The 24,879-nt window shown below is 51.1% G+C and overlaps 8 protein-coding genes across 8 annotated transcripts; 3 read left to right on the top strand and 5 right to left on the bottom strand.

The window, feature by feature from the left end:
* Positions 1-336: 336 nt before the first annotated feature.
* EPUS_01828 (uncharacterized protein) lies at positions 337-1,309 on the bottom strand (the record flags this gene model as incomplete). Its single annotated transcript, XM_007806565.1, has 2 exons — positions 337-1,203; positions 1,265-1,309. The coding sequence occupies 2 exons, from the start codon at positions 1,307-1,309 to the stop codon at positions 337-339; spliced, it is 912 nt and encodes a 303-aa protein (XP_007804756.1).
* Positions 1,310-1,642: 333 nt separating this feature from the next.
* Positions 1,643-3,167, top strand: EPUS_01827 (Eukaryotic translation initiation factor 3 subunit L; the record flags this gene model as incomplete). The annotated part of the gene is made up of 3 exons (XM_007806564.1): positions 1,643-1,725; positions 1,776-1,992; positions 2,046-3,167. The coding sequence occupies 3 exons, from the start codon at positions 1,643-1,645 to the stop codon at positions 3,165-3,167; spliced, it is 1,422 nt and encodes a 473-aa protein (XP_007804755.1).
* Positions 3,168-4,624: 1,457 nt separating this feature from the next.
* Positions 4,625-6,387, bottom strand: EPUS_01826 (uncharacterized protein; the record flags this gene model as incomplete). The annotated part of the gene is made up of 2 exons (XM_007806563.1): positions 4,625-6,075; positions 6,129-6,387. The coding sequence occupies 2 exons, from the start codon at positions 6,385-6,387 to the stop codon at positions 4,625-4,627; spliced, it is 1,710 nt and encodes a 569-aa protein (XP_007804754.1).
* A 1,978-nt stretch (positions 6,388-8,365) lies between these two features.
* On the bottom strand, positions 8,366-14,511 carry EPUS_01825 (uncharacterized protein; the record flags this gene model as incomplete). Its single annotated transcript, XM_007806562.1, has 9 exons — positions 8,366-8,899; positions 9,114-9,352; positions 9,824-9,906; positions 10,934-11,061; positions 11,139-11,801; positions 11,851-11,915; positions 11,964-12,439; positions 12,536-12,689; positions 12,756-14,511. 9 exons carry the CDS (start codon positions 14,509-14,511, stop codon positions 8,366-8,368), a joined length of 4,098 nt encoding a protein of 1,365 aa, XP_007804753.1.
* Positions 14,512-15,038: 527 nt separating this feature from the next.
* On the bottom strand, positions 15,039-17,183 carry EPUS_01824 (uncharacterized protein; the record flags this gene model as incomplete). Its single annotated transcript, XM_007806561.1, has 1 exon — positions 15,039-17,183. The coding sequence occupies one exon, from the start codon at positions 17,181-17,183 to the stop codon at positions 15,039-15,041; it is 2,145 nt and encodes a 714-aa protein (XP_007804752.1).
* Positions 17,184-19,916: 2,733 nt separating this feature from the next.
* On the top strand, positions 19,917-20,504 carry EPUS_01823 (uncharacterized protein; the record flags this gene model as incomplete). The annotated part of the gene is made up of 1 exon (XM_007806560.1): positions 19,917-20,504. The coding sequence occupies one exon, from the start codon at positions 19,917-19,919 to the stop codon at positions 20,502-20,504; it is 588 nt and encodes a 195-aa protein (XP_007804751.1).
* Positions 20,505-21,623: 1,119 nt separating this feature from the next.
* On the bottom strand, positions 21,624-22,746 carry EPUS_01822 (uncharacterized protein; the record flags this gene model as incomplete). Its single annotated transcript, XM_007806559.1, has 3 exons — positions 21,624-22,334; positions 22,421-22,494; positions 22,548-22,746. The coding sequence occupies 3 exons, from the start codon at positions 22,744-22,746 to the stop codon at positions 21,624-21,626; spliced, it is 984 nt and encodes a 327-aa protein (XP_007804750.1).
* Positions 22,747-23,469: 723 nt separating this feature from the next.
* Positions 23,470-24,410, top strand: EPUS_01821 (uncharacterized protein; the record flags this gene model as incomplete). Its single annotated transcript, XM_007806558.1, has 2 exons — positions 23,470-23,574; positions 23,667-24,410. 2 exons carry the CDS (start codon positions 23,470-23,472, stop codon positions 24,408-24,410), a joined length of 849 nt encoding a protein of 282 aa, XP_007804749.1.
* Positions 24,411-24,879: the final 469 nt, after the last annotated feature.

The raw sequence follows: 24,879 nt of genomic DNA, 5'->3' as shown, positions 1-24,879 counted from the left end.
ATGGGGATGATGATACCCAAGATGGCGGCGTACATGTCATGGAGCATATTCGCCCTGGGCGACGTCGACCGGCACTTGCTTTGGCTGCCTGTCGGAGAGCATATGTCGGGCACCACCATCCAGGAAAGCCAAGCATGGCCAGAAGCAAAAAATAGTTGTTCAGCCACGGCGTCTATCTAGTCAATCACTCGAGGAAAAGTACAGCAGCGGCTTCTGCACGAAGCGAGAGGGGACAGAAGCGTGTTCAGCTGCCGGATACATTCATCTTGGTGTCATTGTATGAGCTCTTAGCGAGAATGACGATACCTCAATCACCGACCACAAGCATTACGACCATCACTTCCTGCCATGACTGTACCCATAATGCCAATCCTCCCTTCCCATATCCTCTCTAACCTTATAATGCCTCTCAGCCTCTTCCAAAATCTCCGTATCTACCTCTACTACCCTGAGTCCCTCTTCATTGCCCTCAAAACTGCCCTTCACCTTGCCCACAAACGGCATGGCTACCTGACTCAACCCCATCGGCCCGTCGTCGTCATTCCCTCCCGCGTTCACAAAGACAACACAACAAGTATTCTCGAATGCTCGCACCGTCAATGCTGATTCCACAAACAACGCCTCGGCCTTTGGGTTCAGCCGCAGCCCTTCGACCATGCAGTCACTAGCTGTCCAGAAGGTGGGGATGATTATTATCTTTGCGCCTTGCTGGACCAGGGCACGGAATGCTTCTGGAAATGCGAGGTCCCAGCAGATCAGGATACCTACGGGACCTAGTGGGGTGGCGAGGACGGTATGGGGTGTAGAGAGTGAGGAGGGGGTCAGGTGGGGACGTTCAGGGTGCCAGAGGTTGATTTTGGTGTAGGTGCCAAGGATTTCTCCTTTATCTGAGATGAATGTCGAAACGTTTAGGAGGGAGGGTTGGTTTAGCGAGCCAGGTTTGGTGGAATCACAGGTGGATTTGAAGCTCGAGTCTGCCTGGACAATAGTGCCAGGGACGATGTTGATATGCAGTTCACGGGCAAGGGATTGGTATTTCTGTATCCAGGTCTCCCAGTCTAAGGCATGGGTAGTGAGTGCATTGGAATCAGCAACCCAGCCGGTGAGGTGATACTCTGGGAGAACGGCGAGATCTGCACCTTGGGCGGAAGCTTCACGGATGAATTGAGAGGCTCTATGGAAGTTGGAGGTGGGGTTGAGGGGCTACAGGCACAACCAACAGTTAATGACCTTTTCGGATCATGGGCCGGTTTTAGAGACAAACCTCGGGTGCCAGTTGTATCAAGGCTGCTTTGAAGATAGGAGACATGACTGCACCGGCTGCTGATCGAGATACTCCATTCTCTGGAAGCCTTGGTGTCCTTCCCATTGTCATCTCCAAGAAAAGGGTCCGTTAGATAAGATGAACGCTAAGATAACTCTAAGCGGGTAGCTTGGCTTGGCTTGTGCTAGATTCTAACTTAGGGCTTAGAGCGCGAAAACCCTCTGGACCATATTCGCTGCATCGGCGGCGACGACGACAACGACAACACATTGCCACAAAGGGCCTTGTCTGCGCTCCCACAGACTTGAGCAGATCTCCCAGTCTATTCGGCTGCTTCTCTCCCTGTGTTTCGGTGTCCCTAGCGTCTCTGTTGCCATGATGGCGTTCGTCAATGGAAATCAGTCTCTTCAGCTTAACGATGAGTCGGACGTGGAGGAAGAGGCTCTTGTCAACGACTACAAGTAGGGCTTCATGCCCCATGAGATGGTACGGATATTTACAATCTGGCTAGAGAACAAGTGAACTTCGACGATGCGCAAAGCGATATCGAACAGGCCAGCTCCATAGGAGCTGGAGCAACAGACATCCAAGCACAGCTCGCCGCAGCAGCGACACCCCTAGAATACCAAGCTACTCTCGAGACCAAGTTTGCCAGTTACGACAATTATTGCTCTCTTTTCCACTACATCCTCAACTCGGAAGGACCCGTCGACTTGGAAGTACCAAATGTATGTACGCACCTGGCTCCTTTTATAGCTCACCACTCATCTACCTCAAATAGTACTTCTGGGCTTGGGACGTCATCGACGAGTTCATATACCAGTTTGAGTCCTTTTGCCGTTACCGAAACCGTGTTGCTCGTACTGCCCCCCACGAAGACGAAGCGCAGCTCCTCCGCGAAAATCCCAACACATGGGGCTGCTACTCTGTTCTGAACGTTCTCTACTCCCTCATACAACGATCTCAGATAAACGAACAGCTTGCCGCACAAAAAAGAGGAGAAGATGCTATGGCAGTCGTGGGCGATTATGGGACGAGACCGCTCTACCGAATGTTGGGCTATTTCTCGATCATCGGTCTTCTCCGAGTGCATTGTCTCCTAGGAGATTTCAGCCTGGCCCTGAAAACCCTAGATGACATCGAAATGAACAAGAAGGCCATGTTTGCGCGCGTCATGGCAGCTCATTTCACAACATACTACTATGTTGGCTTCAGCTACATGATGCTTCGCCGCTACGCCGACGCAATACGCATGTTCTCCCACATCCTTGTCTACGTCAGCAGGACGAAAAATTTCCAAAAAGGAAGCAATAACTTCGACGCAATCGCCAAGAAGAACGATCAAATGTACGCACTCATCGCCATCTGCGTGAGCTTTGTACCAACAAGATTAGACGACACGATCCACACAGCGCTACGGGAGAAATACGGCGAAGGGCTAAACCGATTACAAAGGGGCGGCCCCGAAGCCCTTCCCCTATTCGAAGAACTCTTCCGGAGCGCTTGTCCCAAATTTATCTCTCCCACCCCACCAGACTTCGACAACCCATCTTCCAACATCGACCCGGTGGACCACCAAACAGCCATCTTCATGGACGAAGTCAAAAACACCATCTACAACCCGACCGTGAAATCGTATCTCAAACTCTACTCGACTATGGATCTGAAGAAGCTATCTTCCTTTCTGGAGGTCGAGCCAGAACAGCTGAGGAGCTGGCTGCTGGTGAATAAACAGCGGAGTAGGCAGACGAGGTGGAGCGAAGGCGGGCTGCTGGAGGGGGAGGTTGTCAATGCAAGTGAATTAGATTATGCGGTGGAAGGAGAATTGATCCATGTCAGTGAGGCGAAGCAGGGGAGGCGGCTCGTGGATTGGTATTTGAGGAACTTAGCGAGGGCGTATTAGAAGTGGGTTGGACAGGGAGAGAGAGAGCCGTTCGTTGGTTTGAGAGAGACGAGACGCAGATCAAGCGCTCCGAAAATGGCCGATTCTGTCTGTCTAGGAAAAGAAGCTGGCAATGATTCGATGCCTGACTACGGCATAGAACAGGACCGGCAAATGGCACTACCCGTCGTTCCTCCTCCTCCTCCTCCTCCGAGCACGTTCCAAGGCCCAAAAAACCTGGAAGGGTAGCGCACACGCGCTCAGCCCAGCGTCTGTCTGTTTTTCACACAACCGGAACGGAGACTTCAAGTTTCAACCTGCTCGGCCCTGCACCTCCCGCCCACAGAACCGGACCATATATTACCCGCCAACTGGCATACGCAGCCGCAGCAGCAGCAGTAGTCAGTCAGACCCAATCAACCTGAAAAGATCAAAAGACCAAAAGACCTTGAGCTCGCAATACTCCGATCCTCGAGGGGCGCTTGACCACCTTTTTGCCCTGCCCTGCCCTACCCTGCCCTACCTACCCTACCTACCCTACCGACCCTACAGTTTAAACTCTACCCACTCAGTTAGCGATCTGGCTATTCCTTGCCTCGCCTCGCCTTCACTCTGCCCTGTTCTTTTGAAATTTTTGCATCTTTGTTCTCTCTCCTTATCCCAGGCCCGGTTGCTGACGAACTTGGTGCTGAAATTGCCCAACTTGGATCCCTCACGCCCTGCCCTTCACTTCTCTTTCCTTCTTCTCTTCACTGAGCTCAGGACGCTGCTTTTTACCATTTATCAGTAGGGGCGTAGGTTGGTTGCATGGGCATGGTTGGTAGGTGGGTTGTGGGAGAAAGGGGCGATGGAAGGATGGAGTAATGACAGGGGAGGAAAAAGGAGAGAGGGAGAGAGAGAGGGAGGGGAGACGGGATGAATGAACAAAGGGGAAGGAAGGAGACAGAAATTCTCACCACGTTACTGCACTACTTAGCAGGAAGAGGCCCTCTTAAAATAATGCTAGGAGAGCCATCAAAGTGCGCTTAGATTAAGCCTAACCATGATATTACTTAGAGAGTACAAGGATATACAACTTAGTCGTCTGTGATCTAATAATATCTCACTATCTATAACGTATTTTACTAAAAATATGATCATAATATGGTTAAAATATGCCTCTCTTATCATATTAATATGGTGGTCATTTGACAGAATGACTGTCATTTCTACTAACGGCACTTGGCTCATATCTTTAGCTGCCCCTTCTCCTGGTAAGTACTGTGTGAATCTCCAAGTTTCCGGGACTTTTCATTTCGCTTCCTGAGATGAGGATCCCGAGAGCCTGGAGGCTTGGTCATTGTTATTTTTATTATTTTGGTAGGAGCATGTGATGCACGATCCGAGCCAGGTACCTGCTTGGAGTGTAGATGATGGGATAGATTCTCCTACCTTAATCTGGGCAGTCGGGCTGGGAAGTTGGGAAGTTGGGAAATTGTTCACTCATCGTCTATATCTCCATCCGCATCCGTGTCGGCATCGGCATCGGCGTCGGCGTCCGCCATCTCGATATCGGCATCAGCGGTATCTGCTCCCCTGCTGGAAGTTGCTGTACCGTTGACCGGCCGACTGGCTCTCCCATTCCGCGTCCCACCAATATCTCCTTCTGCATCCGCATCCAGCTTCGCATTCCCACCAGGAGCAGGCTGTCCCGCCGTTGCCAACACATCGTTCAATTCTCGCTCTTTCTCTCTCTCTTCTGCCCTCCTCCTCAAAACCCTCAACTCCTTACTTCCCTCAAACACCCTGTCAACCAGCGCTCTCGTCTCCGCCCTCATGAGTACTTCATCCTCATCTGGCTCGCGGATCAAGACATCCACCCCATCAACGCTGTACTCGTTGGCCACTGCCGCCACCTTGCCCGCCTGGCCGCCCTGGGCTCTGGCTTGAGCCAGCGTCTTGACTCTATCGGCCTTAAGGCGCATCCGCTGCCCAATCTCGTAGTAATATGCTGCTTTACCTTGCCCTGATTTTTTGAGACGGGAGTGGACTTCCTTGCCTCCAGCACCTGAGGAAATAGTGTCTGGATCAAACAGCGACAAAGCCAGATACCTCCAGCCATGCGTCATGGGCGCTGAGTCCTCAGCAAATGTCCGAATCCGCTCATACTCAAACCGTCCTTTCTCCTTGTTCAAATACAGATCTCTATCATCCCGTCTCGGATCCGCGGGATTCAATTTCCTCCTTATCCTCTCCACGATGTCTTTATCTCCTTTACTGCCCTCAAGCCGCGGCACACAAAAATCCCAGTCGTAGGGCAACCTACCAGGATCTTCGTAGAGATCCGGGTTCTTCTCGTGCGCTTCTCTTCGCAACTTCCATTCTCGTTCTACTTCATCGACTTTGGCAGGGTGGAGGATTGCAACATCGATTCTGTTGTCACGTTTTCCGTTGGGAAGGACGGGGAGGGGTGGTTTGTCGAACTTGACGCTGATGAAGGAGTTGGAGTCGGTTTTGGCGGGGAGGTCGGGCAGGAGAGGGTAGAATGCAACGGGCTTCATTTTGGAGTTGGACGGGTGAGTGGGACTTTCCCAGGCTAGGCGATCAGAGGTGGTTATGGGAAGAGGGTCCGGTGTGCTGTTGGCTAGTACTGCTGACTCGGGGTAGGCTATATTGAAACCCTTCTCGATGTAACGTTTTATGTAGCTCGGATCGTCGCGGGAGATGGCGGGTATGGTGGCTTTGGTCGGTTTGGTGGTTTTGGATGAGCGAGATGTGCTTCGCATAAGGGGATCATTCGCGCGCGTATTTCCAGAGGTCATGTATTGAGTTTTGCGCAGGAAGGAGACATTTGTATTACTTGCGCCGCGAGTGCGGATTTGCTCTGGTGTCAGAAGAAGGTTGTGATCGGCTGTGTCGAGGACTGGTTGGATTTCAGGCGCCATGATGGCTAGACAAAGGTCAGTCATGCGTTGCTTGAATGCTCGGAAATGGCTTCCCTACCACTCTCATCTCCGAGAAAGTATCCAGGAATACCAATCATGTCAATTGGGATCCCACCTTCTGCATCTACTTCGATGTTCGGTTCTTCTCTTCTTGCTAGACCTGAGGCGAAGCTCGTGGTGAGGTACTGTGCAAGCCCTCCGTTGTCTATGTCCAGGAGCTTAGGTGGCATGGGCGGTGGTGGTAGATCATTCCTGTATCTTGTCGAGACCACCATGTCCTGCTTGAATCCGCCCTTAGCATCGCTAGAAGTCGCCATCTTCGTGAGTTGTGTATCAATGCAGTATGGACGTGGTCAAGATGAACTGCATTCGGACACTGCCAATCCTGCTCGATGCAGAGACAACTGAGGTTCCAAGGATTCACGGAGAGATAGGTGACTTATTGTGTCTTAGTTAAAGCGGGCTGCTGTCGTGCTTTGAGTCTCTCCGAAGCAATACTTCCAGAGACCCGTCAAGCGGCACGGAGAGGTAATTCTTGCACCCAAGGACATACAGATACAAGTATTTTAAGATGGCTGTCCACGCATCTGATTGGCCGTAAGCGGAGCGAGTAGTTCTTGGCGTCCCGCTTGAACCTTCTCCAAGTCTGCTATACAAATAACAAAAGTCAACAAGAAGTCAACATTGCCTCCTGAAACATCACGTCACGTCGCGGAATGGTCGCTGGCTGAGTATTGCTGCAGTCTCCGCACAGCAAGATAGCTCCTTGTCCCTTACTTCGAATCACGGCGATGCTGGTGCCTATAGATGAGCCAATCAATCCTCCGCCGATAACACTGTCCCCTTTCCCACATATTTCAAGAGAATACGTTTTCATCGCATAAAAATAAATAACATACTTCCCTTTTTCTCAACGACACTTTCGTGTCCGCTAGTTCATGTATGGTTGACACGAACGTGCTAAGATAAATCCCTTGGTCTCCAGACCCACAGCGATTACAGCCTGTTTCCAGTTCCCGATCTCAGGGAAGCCTGTAGTCAGCGACCCCAGCTGACATCTTAGCATCCATAGAGCAAGGACGTTCCCCGTACTGCTCTACAGGGGTGGGTACCCGCTAACTTATGCCGACAGAGCCCAGGAAGGGAGAGATCTTGGATATCCATTTCTGAGAGGACCGCAGAAGCAAATGGGACTTATCGCCCGTTCTCTTCTCTGACGAACTTGAATAACCAGTACCGCATCGACCCAGTTCGACTATGGAGCGCTGATCCCCGAGCAACTGGATGCCCAAGAACAGGCAACACAACCTCTTGACCACTCTAGAAAACTTCCTCACAACGGTGCGTACAACGCCGCTCAAGAACCCAAGGAACCCGCCTAACCGAACTTCCGAAACGAGATCCGAACCCAAATGCACCAGTCGTGTAAACGTCCTTTGGCGTTATAACTTAGCTTTGGGCATAGATGGCGAAGCAAGTGTTCGAGACAAGTGGGCCCCCAGCAGTTAATGCTCAAAACTGAGAGTCCATGGTAAATCAAACCAAGGAAGTCGCAACAATCATGCGGCTTTTTCTATCATACGCTGCTGCGCAGAGAAGAGAGTTGGAGATGTGTGTACGGAGGACCACCAAATGACATGAATAGCGGCAATTAAAGTGGCAGTGACAGCGAACAGGACCTGGGACGGATCGAGCTCAGGCATAGCAACAGGGACGAGGACGAGGACAAGTACGACTCTAGGACAGCATGAGTAGGGATGTCTAGCTGCGACATCAGTACCCAGCAGTCAGCGTATATATGTACTGGGTCAAGGTCAATGGCGGACTAGGGCCCAAGAGAAGATGGAGACAACATATGCTCATACTATTTGTGATAGTGGTATCGATATCGCTCTGTCTGCCATATCCCCTAACTATCATAATATGCTCCTTGCGTGGATTATTGCTTCTCCTGGGGGGGGTCAGTGTGGTGTCGTGGCCGTGCATGCATGTAGACTTATTAACTCGTCAACCGCTTTCCACCTATTAACTAGAAACGCGCCAAAAAAAGGTACTACTCCCAGCACCTATAGCCGTCAACATTGAACCCCTGAGCGCCAATGCAATCGAGCACAAGCATCAGCGCAAAAAGCGACAAGTATCTCCGAAAGCTCATGATGGGGAGAAATAAATGACGAGATGAAGCTTGTGTCGGACACATTGCTGCCCCTGTTGCTTCGGTCGCGTGGAACGAGACCCTCCTCGTCGATGGAGAAGCGCAAGCACCCCACTTCAACATGGCTCCCCAGGTTCTTCTCATCTCTCTACTCTTCCTTGTAACGCCTGCTGAGCAGCAGTCATCTCCCTTTCATCGACTTTCATCCGCTTCAACCCCGGGCTATGGCTCTCCGGAGCCTGGCCATGACCATGAATATGAGCATGATACGATTGTCCCTCCGGTGTATGTCCCCGCGGATCACCCGCCCTCCCAAGATGATGAGCCGGAGGCGCTCCTCTCATCTGATCCAGTCCGGCAGCGATATTACTTGACTCCCCGGGGCCGGCAGCATGGTGATGCTGTTGCTGTGATGGTCCTTGATGTTGTGATGCGTGTTGTGGTGCATGCTGCTGCTGGCCCGGGTTGCCGGGATGCAGACCATCGATATTGGGAGGCGGTTGAGGGAATTCTCCTTGAGATTCGATCAGGCGGGATTGAAGATTGATGATGTAGTCGCGGAGCTGGTAGTTCTCGGCTTGAATGGCTTTGTAGTTTTCGTTTAGGATGGTGTAGTCGCGGACCTGCTCTTCGAGTTTCTTGATGTAGCCTTCTTTGCGCTGGCGGAATGCTCTCTGTAGTTAACAAAGACTATCAGTGACTGTGATTGAATGTGGAATAGATTCCCAATCGGGATGGAAGGGATTGTAGACTGCAATAAATGGCGATCATGTAGCATCAAAGCAACATTGAACAGGCAGGATTGCGTTGGCAGGTCTTGGAGGTCGAGACGGAAGCTTGAAATGGAACTGTATTCCAGCTGATTAAGATATGAAACTGCTAACTCACCTGCGCCGCTCTATTCTGAGCCGCTCTCTTGCTTGTGCTGAGTTCCCGTTTGCCGTAACCTTTTCGTCCATCACCGTCATTACCGTCATCGCTACCAGCGCTGGTGCTCATCATACCAGAACCGGCCATTGTATGATCAAGTGGATCATTTGGAGATGCTGGACTCGATGTGTGCATCTCGTTCTGATCTCGTGGGTTGTTCGACGTGTTGACTTGAGAAAGTAGCTGCTCGCGGAGAACTGTTGGAGTGTTAGACTGGCAATTGTTGAAGTTACTTTATCAAGAGCACAATCGGATCGCCTCATCGTGCGAAATCAACTCTCGGATCTCGAATGACGTTGAACAGCCCCATCGTCGAGTCTGACCACAGCTTACGTAAGAATAAGGGCGATGACCTCTCAGACTGCCGGTTCATAGGGACATGGGGAGTTGTCTGACATGACCAGGAAGAACAACATGTACAATAACAAGGGGGTATTCGAGAAACAGCGGCGGGCTTACTCACGCTGTTCAGAGACAACATCCTGTTTATCGACAGCCGTCAACGATCAGCTATTGGTACCAAAGTTTGAGAATTGAGCAGACATGCTGAGGCGCTTAGGAAACGTGAGAAACAGCGGAAAGTTGGAAGTCGAGTAACCGGACGTGCTGGACCTCATATAATGACAGAATATAAAAGCAGCAGAAGGATTGGACCAAATCTTGCTTACCTGAGTGGAAGAATGCATGGCGCTGGTCGGCGCTGGCGCGAGAGACTGCATTCTGGCGGCAGCGGAAAATGCGCTCTTCAAAGCTGTGCGTCTGTTCGATGAGGCCTGAGAACACCGACCAAATTCAACTGCGATAACATGCAATAAGAAAGGAGTACGCCGCACGCCGCTTTGCTCTCTTACAGAGGTTGGTTGTGCAGGTAGGTGACTGAGGGAACTTTGAATTTATGAGGTAAGCAGCGGAGGGAAAAGCAGTTCCCCAGGATGATTAGCTTAGTGGTAGTCACCCTAACTCCAGTGGAACAGCCAGCTGAGTTACACGCAAGTTGTAGTTGAGTTAAGGCAACCTGACTGCCTCGGGCTTTGCAGCCACTAAACTGATTACGTCGATTAGTCAACCCCTTGGCGCCGGACTCTGGGGGGTCGGCATTTCACAAGTGGACCTGGCCCTGGAAAGGTGGCGGAACACTTCAATGCCACATCGATCTGCCAGCGAGCAGCCGTGAACCTTCCAAAGCTGTGCTAGATAAGCTGATAAAGCGGCAATCAAGCTTCCTTTTCAATAGGCGATGGACAAGGCAAGACCGCAACTCGAGTGTTACAACGTCTGGCTAAGAAGCATGATTAGAGTTGAGCATGCATCCATGCACCGTAGTCAGCGGATCCGCTCCACTTTGAGACAGCCGGCCCATCGGCCCCTCCTCTCTTAGTCAGATTCAGCCATCAATGCCGACCTTCAAGTTGGCTGTCAGCTCCCCTTCCGCCAACCAACCTGACCACCTCCTCCCTTCCAAGGTTGGTGGCACTACGTACTTATTCCCAAGGACAACACACGGCTGCATCACATGCCGCAACAGATATCGACCTTTGACTTGAGAATCAGGGCCAGACGCTCATATCACAATCACTATACGGCTCTTGCATAAGCAAGCTCTATGAGAGTTGACAAAGAATGCATAACGTTCTTGTACTGTAGGAAGCATACCCAAATAGTATGCCTTGTCTTTGACCGCTTATGAACGCGAGTCACAGTGAACTATGCGAGGAGGCTATTTTGTCAACCTCGCTGCTCTGACTGGAAACGTCTTGCTCTCTGCTCGCTGCACTTACCGGTTGAATATACCTGCCGCCGCCGGAGCAACAGCGCTCGGTGCTGCACTCAATGCCATCTGGTTCAACGCCGATCCATTCCTCGTTGAGCCGTTATCAAGGTCCTCATATCGTAGTATGTACTGCCTCTGCGTAACGACAACATATCAGCCATAGAGCGAGCTCATCACACGTGCACCCGTGAGAGTACATTGCGCCAACTTACCCTCACCTTTTTCCATCCCTTCCAATCCCACCAGATGTAGAAGCCTTGCTCACTAACCTCCCTCTCCACCTCCACTGGTGCTGGATAATTCTCATCCCTCGTCACCCACATCTTTTCCCCTTTGTGGAATCGCCACTTCCTCCCTATCAGCTCATCTGCCACAAGTTCTTGTACGACATCCTTGGGACTCGAGTAGAAAATATAGAAGAGTGTTTCCTCGCTGAAGCTGGGGATGCGCTCATGCAGATTTTGCACATTGGCAACACGGTAGCAGGCTGGCAGCGTGTAGTCGGCATCGAGGGGGAGACGGGTGTGAGCTGTGGGGTTGAACACGCTTGCAAGGTGCGTGTGAAGAGGTTCGGTTGACGTCAGGTCAAGACCAAGCGTTGTGAGATCTTGCCCTTGGGCTGTTAGGCTGCGCAGGTCGGCGGAAGGGTGATGCATCATGGCGAGAAGACCAGGTAGCCCGAATTTGTCGGCATCAGACATTTGCTCTAGAGGTTGTGGCCCAGCCTGTTGCAGTGATGACGGCGAGTCAACCAGGTCGTTTCCACCAAATGTGTTGTTCATCATCTGACTTGATTGATGCGGAAGTTGTTGTTGAGATTGGTTGGAGAAGTCTCCTTGGCGGTTCGAGCCATCTGCTCCGGACCCAATAGTCCCCTGCACATGTTAGCATTGACCGGAGGAGGTTGTTGTTGAAACTGCTGACAAGTTTCTCCTGCGCCGCATTGCCATTTTGTCCTTGTGGATTTGGTGATCGAGATGTTGAGATTACTCAAACACGTCAGTCTTTCAGGCTTCGACTTGGCAAATCTCACTCACAACCCATGCCTGAGCCTGCCGGCGAAGCCATTCTTTCCCTATCAAGTGCACTGCTCAGTAGAGTCCGCTGTTGCTGGGTCATGCCTGCAAATGCCATTCCAGCACCATAGCCTCCAAATGTACTACTTTGCAACAAACTACCTCTCCTTTCCTGACCTAGACCTGAAGAAGTTTCACGTCCTAATGGCGGGAACTCATCGATGTTGCCTGTCTGTGGCTGAGTACTCCCCGAGAGTTGCTGATTGCCTTGACCATAGTCACCTAATCCAGTGGAAAAATGAGACGCCGCTGAGAACATGTCCTCGTGAGATGGCTGCGACTGCGGCTGAATTTGGAGTGAATTTGGTTGAGAAGGTTGAGATTGCTGCTGCCGTGAATTTTGCGTTGGGTTTTGCTGGGCCGGTCGTTGTGCCCAAATTGCTTGGCCAGGGTTTTGTTGTTGTGTTTGTGGAGTGCCTGAGAGAGAAGGAAATTCTCTGCGAGGTGACAGTGAGCTTCGCTAAGCCTGTAAGGAACTTTATGTCTCCTGAGAAGCATTTTTCTATGGTTTGTGGGGTAGACGTGTCACTTACAAGGGGTCGAGAGGAGTTGCAGGTTGAGACCCGCCGACATTTTGTGCGAAAGAGCCTATTCCACTATTTCCACCCATATTTCGTTGTTGCACGCTTTGCAGGCCTGGTGCCCCTCCCATTGGCATTCCAAAGGCGCCCCAGCCTGATCCACTTCCTACGTAAAAACCGCATCAGCTCGTGAAACGGCAAGTTTCATTGGATAAGTGTACATGGCACGCACCCAGTTTGCCGTTTGGTAATCTGCTTGTACTCGAAGGCGGATTTCTCGGTCGGACATTTTCTTGGTTGGCGAAGGCCTGCATACCTCGAAGCGGCACAGGGCCAGTACCTGAATGTTCACTCTTCTCGTCAGCCTCTGCTACTTCCGGGTCTGTAGGAGTCACGCCGCCAATAGCAGGCACAATATCGCTTTGAGCACCAGCACCCTCCGGGCCAATGCAGCTGCTACCGCAACCACCCCGTCGATCCTTATCCTCTGGCACGACTCTTTCTGACGATGGTTTTGGGTGAATGTTGCAACCAGAGTCATCTTGAGCTGAACCGGGTTGAGAGACTAGCTCTGGTCTATACACCTTGCCTAGTACTAAACCGTTGCTTTGCCGGTCACGCTGAGCGCAGCCCTGTTCTGAGACTTCGGTTACGGAATTGCTGTCCACCAAGAAAGTGGCTCTCTGACTTGGCGACCCTCTTGTTACTTCTAAATCGGGGCTTTGACTTGACTTGTCGGTTCGGCGTTTCCGTTGCCAGAATTCGACAGACGATACAGATCCACTGCTATTTCGATGTTTGTCGATCCTGGAATGATGCTCGTCCCTCTGACTGGAAGAATCAGGACTTTGGCTCTCCGAAGGATTGCAGTACCCTTGAAGGTAAAGATTGATCGCTGCCCCCATTTCGTCACCGGAAAGCGCCCTGAGTCTTTGTGCATTCTCTGCAGACAGCTCAATCCCGAACTGTGCTTCGAGCGCCCCTGCATCGAATTTACCCCGCAACTTCTTTGCCTTGAAGCTTAGGCTTGGAGCTCGAATACGCAAAGTATCTGCGGTACTTGGAGAGGTCGGAGAAACGGTCAAGGCAGCTCTACCAACTATTCCACTAAGTTCTTCGGGAGCAGACCTGATTTGCAAAGCTTTGAGGTCCATTGTGACTTCAGCATCATTCAATGGACGACTTGCAGCTTCACCTTCCTCAAGGTGTATAGCTGTTGGAAGCGTCTTGCTCGGTAGGGTGCAACCTGAACAGGTTGAATTCGCCCCTCGTGGAGCGTGAACTGATTCTATGCTCCGTTTTCTCAACATTATCGAGCTCGACGCTCGGATGGCGCTGGTGTCAGGGTCGGGTTCAAACTCGCACGTGCCATCATGACCGCCAGTCTGAGCCAAATTCGCTTTCGATTCTAGGTGTAGAGAGTGCTGTAATCCGGTAGATTGGTCCTCACTTCCATCAAGATGACTGGTATTGCTGGCAGTGCGCCGAGAACGTTTGTGGTCTTGCTTTTGATAGTTTGGTGCTCCCAGTTCGTCCAGGAAGTGTGATGTATGCTGAGTCTCTTCAGCTCTTGCGGCAGTAGCAGACGTTAACACGGGTTTAGGTGCGTCTCCTTGATTGCGAGTCGCATTTTGAAGATTGCTCGATCCCGCTTGACCATCTTGGCTCTTTGGTAATGAACAGGGCCTATCGACAAGGACCGCTGGAGGGCTGACCCATTGATTGTCTTTAGGAAAGGGTGTTGTATGGGTGCTAGGTTGCAGTGTAGCTTCATAACCACCTGGTATCGCTTGTCCTAGTCCGGACGCAACATATCGTGCAGTAGAGGCTCTAGGATTCTCATGAGATCTTGTGTCTCCTCCTGTCGCGCTGGCCCGGCTCTCATCGACGTTGGCGGTCTGAACAGTGGGTGCCCCTTGTGATGGGGTCCGCTGATGAAGTGATGCCAGCCCTTTCCCTGCCGCAGCTTGCCTGCCAGGGTTTCCCATATCCAAAACAAACCAACACCACTGCAAATAATGCTACTAGAAGAGAAGGACGAAAAGAATGGAAACCTACCTGGCCGATTCATTGGGTCAATTTGAACAAGTTGGATGCGTTTGTTAGGAGCAGGAGCCCAGAGCAAACAAGGAAACAGCTATTGGGGTTGGCAGAGCCTCTCTGAGTACTCTAGCAACGTTGGTGGCAGGTGCAAATGTTGCGAGGCATGCAGGGTGTGTTGGTGCTTGCGTTGGTGCTTGCAGAGTGGGTACTATACGTAGTAAGTATGTGAGATGCGCGCGCCAGTCCAGTTGAATGGGGCAGCGCACGGGCCAGATCTCGATAGGGCTGAAGCTGCCCCAATGCGCTCTCCACCCCATTTCCCCTACTTGTGTAGGTGGAGTCGTAATACTAAAGAAATGTAACACTTGTCCGAGCATTTCGTACTATAATTCTAGCTGCAATCAGTACGAAATCATATGTACATTGACTATTTTCAGTCCAGGGCCGCCATAATCTCCACAATCTCCATGTTTTATTTCCTCCTTGTGTCGTTGTCTTTCTTAATCTCTACTCTCATCTCATCCTTAATCCTAGATATTGTGCCGACTCCTTGATACGCCAAGGCAGTATATAGACTCACACAATCCGACCCTGCCTTAAGGGCCTCTAAAGCCTGTCTACCATTGGTAATGCCACCACTTGCGAAGATAACCTTTGACTCGTCTCGATGTGGAAGTACATCAGAGACCACAGATGGTTTGGCTTCCACGGGTTTCGAAACATCGGGTCCCCCTGGTGAGTTAACTCCCTGTTTGCTCGAAGCACTTGGCTCCATGGAGGGCCCTGGTTCGAATTTTCTCGAGCTATCAGACACATCTAACGAGTCAGGTTCGGTCTCTCTCTGGACGTTATAGTATTTCTGAGTAGGGATCTGAAGAAGGGCCTGCTTCTCAGTATCCGGACGACCCGACGGCTTCTTAGGATCAATCCTCCCACTCGAGATTGAAGCATGTACTCCATCTACTTTTTCAGGGGTGGCGGTCGGTCCAGGCTTTTCAAGAATTAATTTGTCTGATTCGGCTGGTGGTTCAGATACCTCTTGTAGGTCTGGTTCCATCTCTCTTGGGGCATGGTAGTATTTCTCAGAAGGAATCTGGAAAAGGGACTGCTTCTCAGTGTCCGGACGATCTGATGGGTTTTTAAGATCGATCTTGCCGCTTGAGACCGAAGCATGGACTCCATCTACATTCTGAGGGGGAACGATTGGTCCAGGCTTTTCAAGAATCAACTTTTCTGATTCGGCAGGTCCTTCCGCTTTAGCCTGATGAGTTTGTTGAGGTTGATTGTCTGGTTCGGCTGCCCCTTCATCTGAGGGCTGCTGAGCGTATTGTGGTCGGTTCCCAGAGTCGGCCGGTCTTTCGACGTTTGATTGAAGAGCTTTTTGGGGTCGGTTCTCTAATAGCTTTCGATATTTTTTTACCAGAGATATCGTTCTGTCAAAGAGCTGGGGGCCAGAGTATCCACCCTGCTCCAACAGGACTTGCTCCTCAACTGGTGATAGCTTATAACCCAATGGTAGAGGGTCAGGTCTTGCCTTTGTCGTGTTGCCGACTATCAAACCATCGACGCCAGAATTCCAGACAGCGTCACAGATCCCCGCAATTTGCTCATCAGAGTCTTCGTCAGGGCTGACTTTAACCATGATGGCAGGTTTCTTAGTTCGGTTCACATTTTGTGCCGCATTCACCACGCCGGTCAATATCGTGGTCAGTGGCTTAGATTGCTGTAATGACCGCAAGCCTGGGGTGTTTGGGCTAGAGACGTTGACGACAAGAATGTCGGCGTATGGGCCAAGCCGTTCAACGCAATACACGTAGTCGTCTGTGACACGGTCGATGTCCTCGTCTGGAGTTTGTTTGTTTTTCGCGATATTCACGGCTAGCAACCGACCAGGCATCAGACTTCCGGGAGGTACGTGAGCATGACCATCTAGAACATACTGCTCAGCTTCTGCATCCTGACCGTAGTTCTTAGCCCGAGCAAATTCTCTGACCCGATGTCGCAAGTGCATGGCCACGTGGTCGGCTCCTTCAGAATTAAGTCCGTATCGGTTGATGAGTGCATTTTGAGAAGGCACTCGAAAGACTCGTGGTTTGGCATTTCCCTCCTGCGGCAATGGTGTTACTCCGCCTACCTCGACAATTGCTGGCCCCATCGCGAACAGTGCATCGGGAATATCAGCGTCCTTGTCAATCCCTGCGGAAGTTGCAATGGGATTGACAAGATTATATCCAAAGACTTCAATCTGAAGATCTCCAGCACTGTCTGGATCACCACGTTCACGAGGATATAGGCCGAACTGCCAGAGGAATTTTAACGCCGAATTACCGGCATGATGGGCTTCTTCTGCATCCGCATAGAGGATTTTCAGCGTAGGTACGACAAGCCAACGATGTAGGCTTGCCCGAGTATCCGTGATGTAGAGATACAACAAGCCAGAGCCGAAGACCAAGGCCGTACCATAGAAGAGGTTTCGTAAACTTGCAACTGGGGTTGGAAGTGTGGAAGCCTGGCGTACGTAGTTGAATGGTCGACCTGTGACTCCCTTCGTCCTATGCCGGAACTGGTGGCACAAGTATTTCCTTGACCCTGAATTTAAATGTCGAAAAGAGTTCATGGCGACAATGCTGCAGTCGACCAGTTTCTCATAGCTGAGTAGTGTTGTATTGCAATCTTGCGGCTCTCAACCAATGCACTCTTTTCAGCAAGTTGTGACTGGGCATGGGATGTAGATCCGTGTTTTGCAAGTCTGAATGCGGTACATTAGCTGACCAATTAGCAGAATACGTAAGAGGAGAAACCCAAAGTAATCATGATGGATATGTACATAAGCAATCAATGTCATGCAAGTTTTTAGGAAGCGCGGCGGGACTTGGGGGTCACCTTGGCTTGTAAGCGCGTCTCTGTTATGAAAATTTCTAATCGACGTAGGGAAGCATATTACGGAGTAAGCCCCAAGCATTCAGAGTTTCTACAAACACACTTCGCAATACTCATGGCCGGCCGTAGTCAGAGTTGCTCATGCAGTAACGTCAAACAATCTTCCATGCTTTCTCACAGCGATGTCTCGTTCCCTACAGCTGGAGACTATGATTCCATTCTCATAAAACTTTCCTGCTGATCAGCATTTCCAGTCTAACTGCACGACCACCCGTGGCTGGCCAATATCTGGCTGGCATGTGAAATACATCATGATTCAGCCGGCTGAAGCGGTACGGGCCCTACTTCACAAGATATTGTGGCATTCTTGCAAACAGACCAAGGTTACACAGCACTTTGGCCAACCCAAAAAGCAGCTTGGTCCGCTAGTTGCCTGGCGATGTATTATTGATGATACACCGCTGTTGTTGGAGAAAGACATGGAAGCGCGTAAATCTTTAACGGTATTTGTAACAGCTGTTTATATCCAGGTGAGTAGCCAACGAGTTACCTGAAGTAGTGTCCCGATGTCCACTTATTTTTGGTATGCACCGGGCATATCCCAGTAGCATAGAGTCACAATAGTCACCATCAACGAAGTCCTATATAAACCGGAACAATACCCTTATCATTCTGCAGAAGACGCTCCCCACCAGCAGCAATTGTCACTGTTTGAGCCGACTTATTCATTTCAGTCAGGTACTCGTTCGTCGTCTGTACTCAACGATCCGCCCATGGAGGTTTGTCATCTGAAGATCCTCCCTCATCTCTACCAGAGCAGAGCCCAGAAAGATCGTTGGATGTGGTGCTACCAGTCACAGGTCGTGGAGCTGGCTAAGCCGTAGCAGCTCGCCGATTCTAAAGTTAAGCTTTCTCGAAAGAATCACCGATGTCATGGATACCTAGAGGAACCGGGCGTGAAAATGCTATTGGCCGGGCGGACCAGGAATATGTTTGTGCTTTGGTTGCGAGCATACTCTAGGAGGCCGAGACGAGCCGTACTGACTATAACTAGGTACCATCCTTGTTCTGAAAGAGTATAATGGAATAGCCTGCGGTGCACCAAAGCTCCCACTATGGGCGCTTAACACCAGGAGCATTCTTGACCGAGGAGGTGAAATTCCAGCAGCTACCGATTATTACGAAATTTACCTGAGGTTCCTGCACGTGTACCCAAGTTGTGTCCAGGTCAACAGCTCTCGGTAGACGCATATGCTCCTTACAAGGCTTCGCACGAGGATGAGGGCAATGCAGGACTACATAAGCACAAATCCATCGTCAGCATTTGATGCAGACTTCGTCTATTTTGCTTAAACGAATAACAGCAAGGTTCGTGATCCAGAGAAATATGAACGATTGCGAGGCAGTCATGGACTATGAGATAGACTGTGAGATAGGAGCTTCCTACGTTGCCAATCGCGTGCGACAAAGGACAAAGACTAGGACGGAGAGAGGAATAGGACGAATCTGAATAAGCCACAAGAAGGAGGGGTTATGGTGGGGAAGGCGAACGGTGATGACACTGGATCAACGGAGCGAGCCCTGTGGGAGATATGATTGATGCTCTTTTCTCGATTGTACTGCACAAGGATATACAAGATAAGGACTTCTGTATCGGTGACGTCCATGTTCTCTCAGAAGGACAACCGCAGTAGATGGCGATTAACTTAGTAGGAGTGAGGAAGGGAGGTTGTACGTAGTACGTAGTAGATATCTACTTAGATTCTGTAGGAGGTATCCGTAGGAAGTATGAGTAAATCTGCCGAGTGGATTCGGCCATCGACGCTTCAAGGTTTCTGCTAAAGCGCCAAACTCGCACCACGCACCTCGCAGCTCCGTCACCGCCTCGGGATGCCGTGCCGAAATCTCCCATGTGAGACTATTTGCGGTTTGCGGTTTGCGGTTTGATGAGCCATGCCATTTCCCTCACTCTCGTTATAAATCCACCTCACCTACGCTTCCTGCGACTCATCCCCTCTCTGAATATCTCTCAAGGCTCTTAGACGAGTATTTGTCTTGCCTGGTGTCGTCCATCTCCGGCAGATAGATTCTTCGTGCCGCCTGACATCCCGATCACTTTTAGCACTCCGAGTGTTGAGGTCCTGCTTGACCGGTACCACAACTGATTACCCGTCTCAGTTGTGCGGACATTTAGACATCCTTGCGCGTTGGTCCCTTTGTGGGCAAGATCTCTTTGGTATGTCTCTTGGTATGCACAAGGCGTCTGCTGTAACCCCAACGGAACCAGTCGGATATCTACGCAACTTCTGAGAGTTTCACAGTGAAAAGAGCTCTCAGTCTACGCCAACACCAGGAGAATCAGCTATCCGATGCGATTATGTTGTCTTGACTTTCGTCAACCTCGCCGCTGACCATAAACTTCCTAGTCCTCTATCGCTACACACCTTCCAGTCACCTTCCCACATCCAACATGCCTACGAACCAACCCTTTTTCGCAAACTTCCTCGCCGCCTTTCGCGCACACTCGAGTCCAGCCTACAAAGCTGCTTCTTCTTCTTCCACCTCACCCACGACACTAGCATCATCTGCCCATGTCTCAACAACCTCCAGCACCGCAACTTCAACAACCACAACATCACATACCCGCTCGATAGCCACGAAAGCAGGAACATCTCCTAGCACACAGCCGTCGAACAACTCGCCGCAATCTCCACCGTCAAACACCAACAACACCTTCTCCACCGCAGCTGCTGTCGTAGCAGCATCCTCTCACATCCACCACGTTTCTCCCCTATCCCGCTCACCCGGCGTCAGCACCCCGCATAACATGAGTATCTCACCACCCGGAGGAGGCACATCCACACCGTTATCACGAGGAAGACAGAGACGCGGATCGGACAGCTCGAATTCATCCGGTGGATTCATCGATGCGCTAGGGCCAGAAAAATGGTACATCGGCGGCAGGACTGCAACAGGGGAGGAGAAGTTTTATAGGTTAGGACTGGTGACGGGAGGTCCGGGGAGGAGGGTCAGGAGTTTGGATCGATTAAGCTTATAATGAACTCGACAGGTGATTGTGGATGAAAAGCGGAGAACAAGTATACAGGAGGGGAAGTCAAAATGGATACGGAGAACAGAGGAATAAGAGGACATGACATCTCTGTCATATTCCACCGATACAACACATACATATTGCATTTTTTGGCATCAGCTCCGCGGCGTACTGGGAAGACGTCTCAGGGGTGGAACCACACGTCATTTTCTCTTTCTCTCCCCCTCGAAGGGCGCAGCCTGTCATTATTACTCGGCAAGCACAGAGCTCGCTCATTCATTCATCCACTACCATGCGAGCGAGCGACTGATTTCCCCAGCATGACCGAGTGTCTACACATGTCACGGAACCAGAACCAGAACCAGAATTGGAGTTGGTAGCCCTGTTTCCACACACAACTGCGTCGAGTTGGTTCGGAGGTGGGAGTGCGTGCTCGAGCTACTACGTAAAAGAATCAATCAGAGTCCATCCCTAGAGCAGATGGACACAGCAATCTCCAATACCTATAGCCAAGCCAATGCTCCTCCGTGTCCGCTACACATGCACGTGCAAATGCACAAAACCTTACCTTTCATCTTTGCCTTCTCTACATAGTAAGTGACTAGCCGTCCGCCTCGGTAAGTAAATAGCCTCCTGATTCCTACTACGTATATCAGAACCCCGAATATCCCCTCCCTCTCCCACCGCAAGGTAAGGTAACCTACAGCAAGAGCGGTGCTTTCAATCTCGCACAAGGCGAAGTAGATCACATACGACGGTACTTAGTCTGTAAGGGATATCGCGTAAACGTAAAACGCACAGTAGCACTACGGACCTGGAGAAGTTTTCCGCCATAGGAAAGGAAGATGGAGATGATGCAAGGATATGGCTCGATTGCTAGTGAGCCTGTTTTCGTTTTGCGCCCTGTCCTCCGGCCAGCTCGCTGGTAGTGATTGAAGAGTTGAAGGATGCCTTGAGTCGCTAATACCCCTCCCTGGTTTGCTTGGACGCCTCGCTCAATACTAAATGGCAGGAAAATACGAATTCCTTGGCGGAAGCACTACCCTTCGAACAGCTCCTTCCCACTCGGTATGGATGACCGCAGGTGTTGTGATGCCGCCCATGTAACCCGTCCGTTTCGAAACATCATGAGCCTCCGCCGTGCGAAGTCGACGTCGGTCTTTCGCTCGAGTTCCGCCTTTCCACCTCCAGTTCCTTAATTCTGCGCCTCAAAGCCTCATTCTCCCGCTTTAGACCCTCCAATTCTTCTCGTTGAGCAAGCAACTCTTCATATCTTCCGCTCGGCGATGCCAAAACCCCTTGACCGGACCCAGCGCCTACACCCGCAGCCTGTTGTGAATTGATCGAATGTCTATGCCCATGCCCATGCCCGTGCCCGTGCCCATGTCCAGCCGGAGTGGCAAGCTGCTGCGTAGGATGCTGAGACTGTCTAAGCTCACTCCTCGTCGAGCTCTGCCTGCTGACGCTTGGTCTCGGATCCCGGCTCAGCTCGACTGAGGGTCGACTACTCGACGTTGTGGTCGTGGTAGGTGGTGGTAGATCTCTCGCAGGAGCTACGCCAGAGACGGATGTTGCACCTGTGGTGCCGGTAGCTGTGCCGGCGATGCTACGGCTGCTTCTTGCGCTCAGCGAGCTGGAGGATCGATGGCGTCGGGCGGAGGTGGGGGTTGGGATTTGATAGCCGTATTGGTGGTGGGGGGTGTGGAGGTGAGGATGAGTCGCGGAGCCGGGTTCGTTGGAGGTGGATACGGCTAGGGAGGAGGTGGATGAGGTGTTGGATGCGGCAGACGCGGTCTGAGCTCGCAGGGCAGAGAGTTCCCGGGTTAGGCGATTCACCTACATCAATGAGGATTAACGTGAGGCTCTTCATATAGGACATAAGTTGAGGAGGTTATGTATGCAAAAGTGTCTGGTGGACCTACAATGCCTTCTTGCTCTTGCTCCAGAAGTAGATGTAAATCTGCCGCGGTCAGAGGGCGAGGATGGCGCATCGGTCCTGGACTGCATCAGCTTCTCCTCTTAGCAGATATCTGGATACATAGGACCTACCGGAGCCTGCACTTGTGTGACTTTCATCGCCTGCTGCCATGGTTGCATGTGGCAGAGTGGGAGAAACAAAGGTGGAGTGGGTCGACGATGGAGGAGGCATAGTAGCGGAAGTTCTGTGAGATGATGAGGTCGACACTCGCGGGTTAGCTCTGACCTGCGGTTTGGGAGACGGCGGGACTGAGTTGAGATCTGGAGGCATTGTTTTGGTGTGGGTGGTCTTGCAATAGGCAGCAAGGAGCAAGGGCGGGATAGCGCAGGCTGGTTGGGGGGGAGAAAGACAGATGGGCCTTGACAGTGCCCAATCACCAATCACCGATCACCAATCACAGATCAAGACTCGTTGTCTTTGCAATAGATAATGTAAGATGCTGTACCTTACATATACGCTTGCGGAGTATAGCAGGTCTATGGACGTATGAAGTATCGTGCAGGATGTCTTGGACGTTAGACTCATCATCTCCCGTCTCCACACCTGCTCTGCTGCGGAGTTTAACTAATTGATCCCACTCGGAGTTAACAAGACGGCTTTGCTTTCATTTGACCATGTTTCCTAGCACCCAATCCTTTGCAAGCCACCCCGGATCAAAAGCCAGGGACATCTGACATACTGCTAACTGAGCACAGTTCTCCTTGGGTGCAGCTTCACTGCATTGATCTTGGACATGATAAGCATTTTGCATTCTTTGGGAGGGTTAGGACATCTCAAAAATCGGACCAAGTATGGTATTGGCCTGCACTGCATCGCAAAGATACATGAACCTGTTGCTGTTCCTCTCTTTCGTTGTACTTTTCGTCTCGGTCGCTATATTCACATCGTATCATTGACCATCCCTGACATTTCTGCCTTGACCACCTTTTCCTATATCTTGTCACCTTCATTTCAACCACATTCCAGCAGAAGCTACTGACCCAGACGCCCACCATGTCTTCTATCGTCAACGAGATCAAGCAGAAAGTCGTTGGCACCTCGACCCCCCAAGGCCAACATCTCGCCGCCCTCCTGACATCAAAGGGCTCTGCTCTCGAAGTAACCCACCGGCCTGCCCTCCCACCCTAGGTCCCAATGAGCTCCTCATCGAAGTGAAATCCATCGCACTCAACCCAATCGACTATATACAGCGTGATCTCGGCTTCTTCATTGCCTCCTATCCCGCCATCCCAGGCTCCGACGTCGCAGGAATCGTCATCTCCGCGGGCTCCTCCGTCCCCACTGACGCCCCCAAACCAGGTACCCGTGTCCCTGCCTTTGCGCCTTGTTTCTTCGTGCAGGGCGCGCCAGACTACGGCGCGCTTCAAACACGGGTTCTTGTCCCAGCTGTGAAAACTGTGGAGTTGCCTGAGGGCATGGCCTTTAACGAGGCGAGTCTGCTGCCCATGGCGGTCGTGACAGCATGGTCTGGATGGTACCCTATAGGTTTACCTCGCGACACTTCGTACACAGCGCCGGGTAAGCAGGGGATGCTGGTATGGGGTGGCGCGAGTAGTATCAGCAGCGCAGCGATCCAGGTTGCTAAGATGATGGGGTTCAAAGTTTACACGACCGCGAGCGAGAAACATCACGAGTATCTAAAGGAATTAGGAGCTAGCAAGACGTTCTATTATAAAGATGAGCGTGTAGTGGAGAACATTATCAAGGCGGCAAAGGTGGACGGGGTGACCATTGACAATGGCTTCGATGCGGTTGGGCAGTTGCCATCGAGTGTGGAAATCTTGAAAGCATTAAAGGGGGAGAAGACTGCGAAACTGGCGTCTGCCACCCATATACCGGAAGATACGCCAAAGGTGGAGGGTGTAGAGGCGAAATTTGTTGCCGCTCCGCTGGATGAGCGGGAGAGGACAGAGTTTTTTTCATTTCGTTTTTAGGGTGTGGTTAAAGGAACAGGTAGAGAAGGGAGAGTTTGTGCCGAGTCCAAGAATTCAGGTGGTCGAGGGAGGCTTGCAGTCCGCGCAGAAGGCGTTGGATATCCTGAAGAAGGGCGTCAGCGGTATAAAGCTTGTGCTTGAAGTTTGAACGGTCGGCCAAGAGCTGAATGTCAGTTCGTAAGATGATATTGCGTAGATGGAGATAAAGGTCGGACATCCTCATTCCAACTCGATTTCACAATCATAACGCAGGTTGTCAATTTATAGTAACCGAAACGAATGCCAAATGGTATCATTGTCATGATATCCTCTTATATTGGTGTCTAATCTGCTTGGTAGAGTAATACAAACCCGTGGTATCCCTCAGATTCATGGGTCTCTCCTATACTTTTGGGAATCTTGAGTCTCAGCACGATGGCCGCAGGCTGTTTGGTTGCTCTATAGCCAATGTCATCAAAGGTCAGATGCT

The sequence above is a fragment of the Endocarpon pusillum genome (genome assembly GCF_000464535.1).
Source record: "Endocarpon pusillum Z07020 unplaced genomic scaffold scaffold5526, whole genome shotgun sequence".
Taxonomy (NCBI): Eukaryota; Fungi; Ascomycota; class Eurotiomycetes; order Verrucariales; family Verrucariaceae; genus Endocarpon; species Endocarpon pusillum.
The sequence above is the reverse complement of the archived record's forward strand: the minus strand, read 5'-3'. Positions and strand labels throughout refer to the sequence as shown.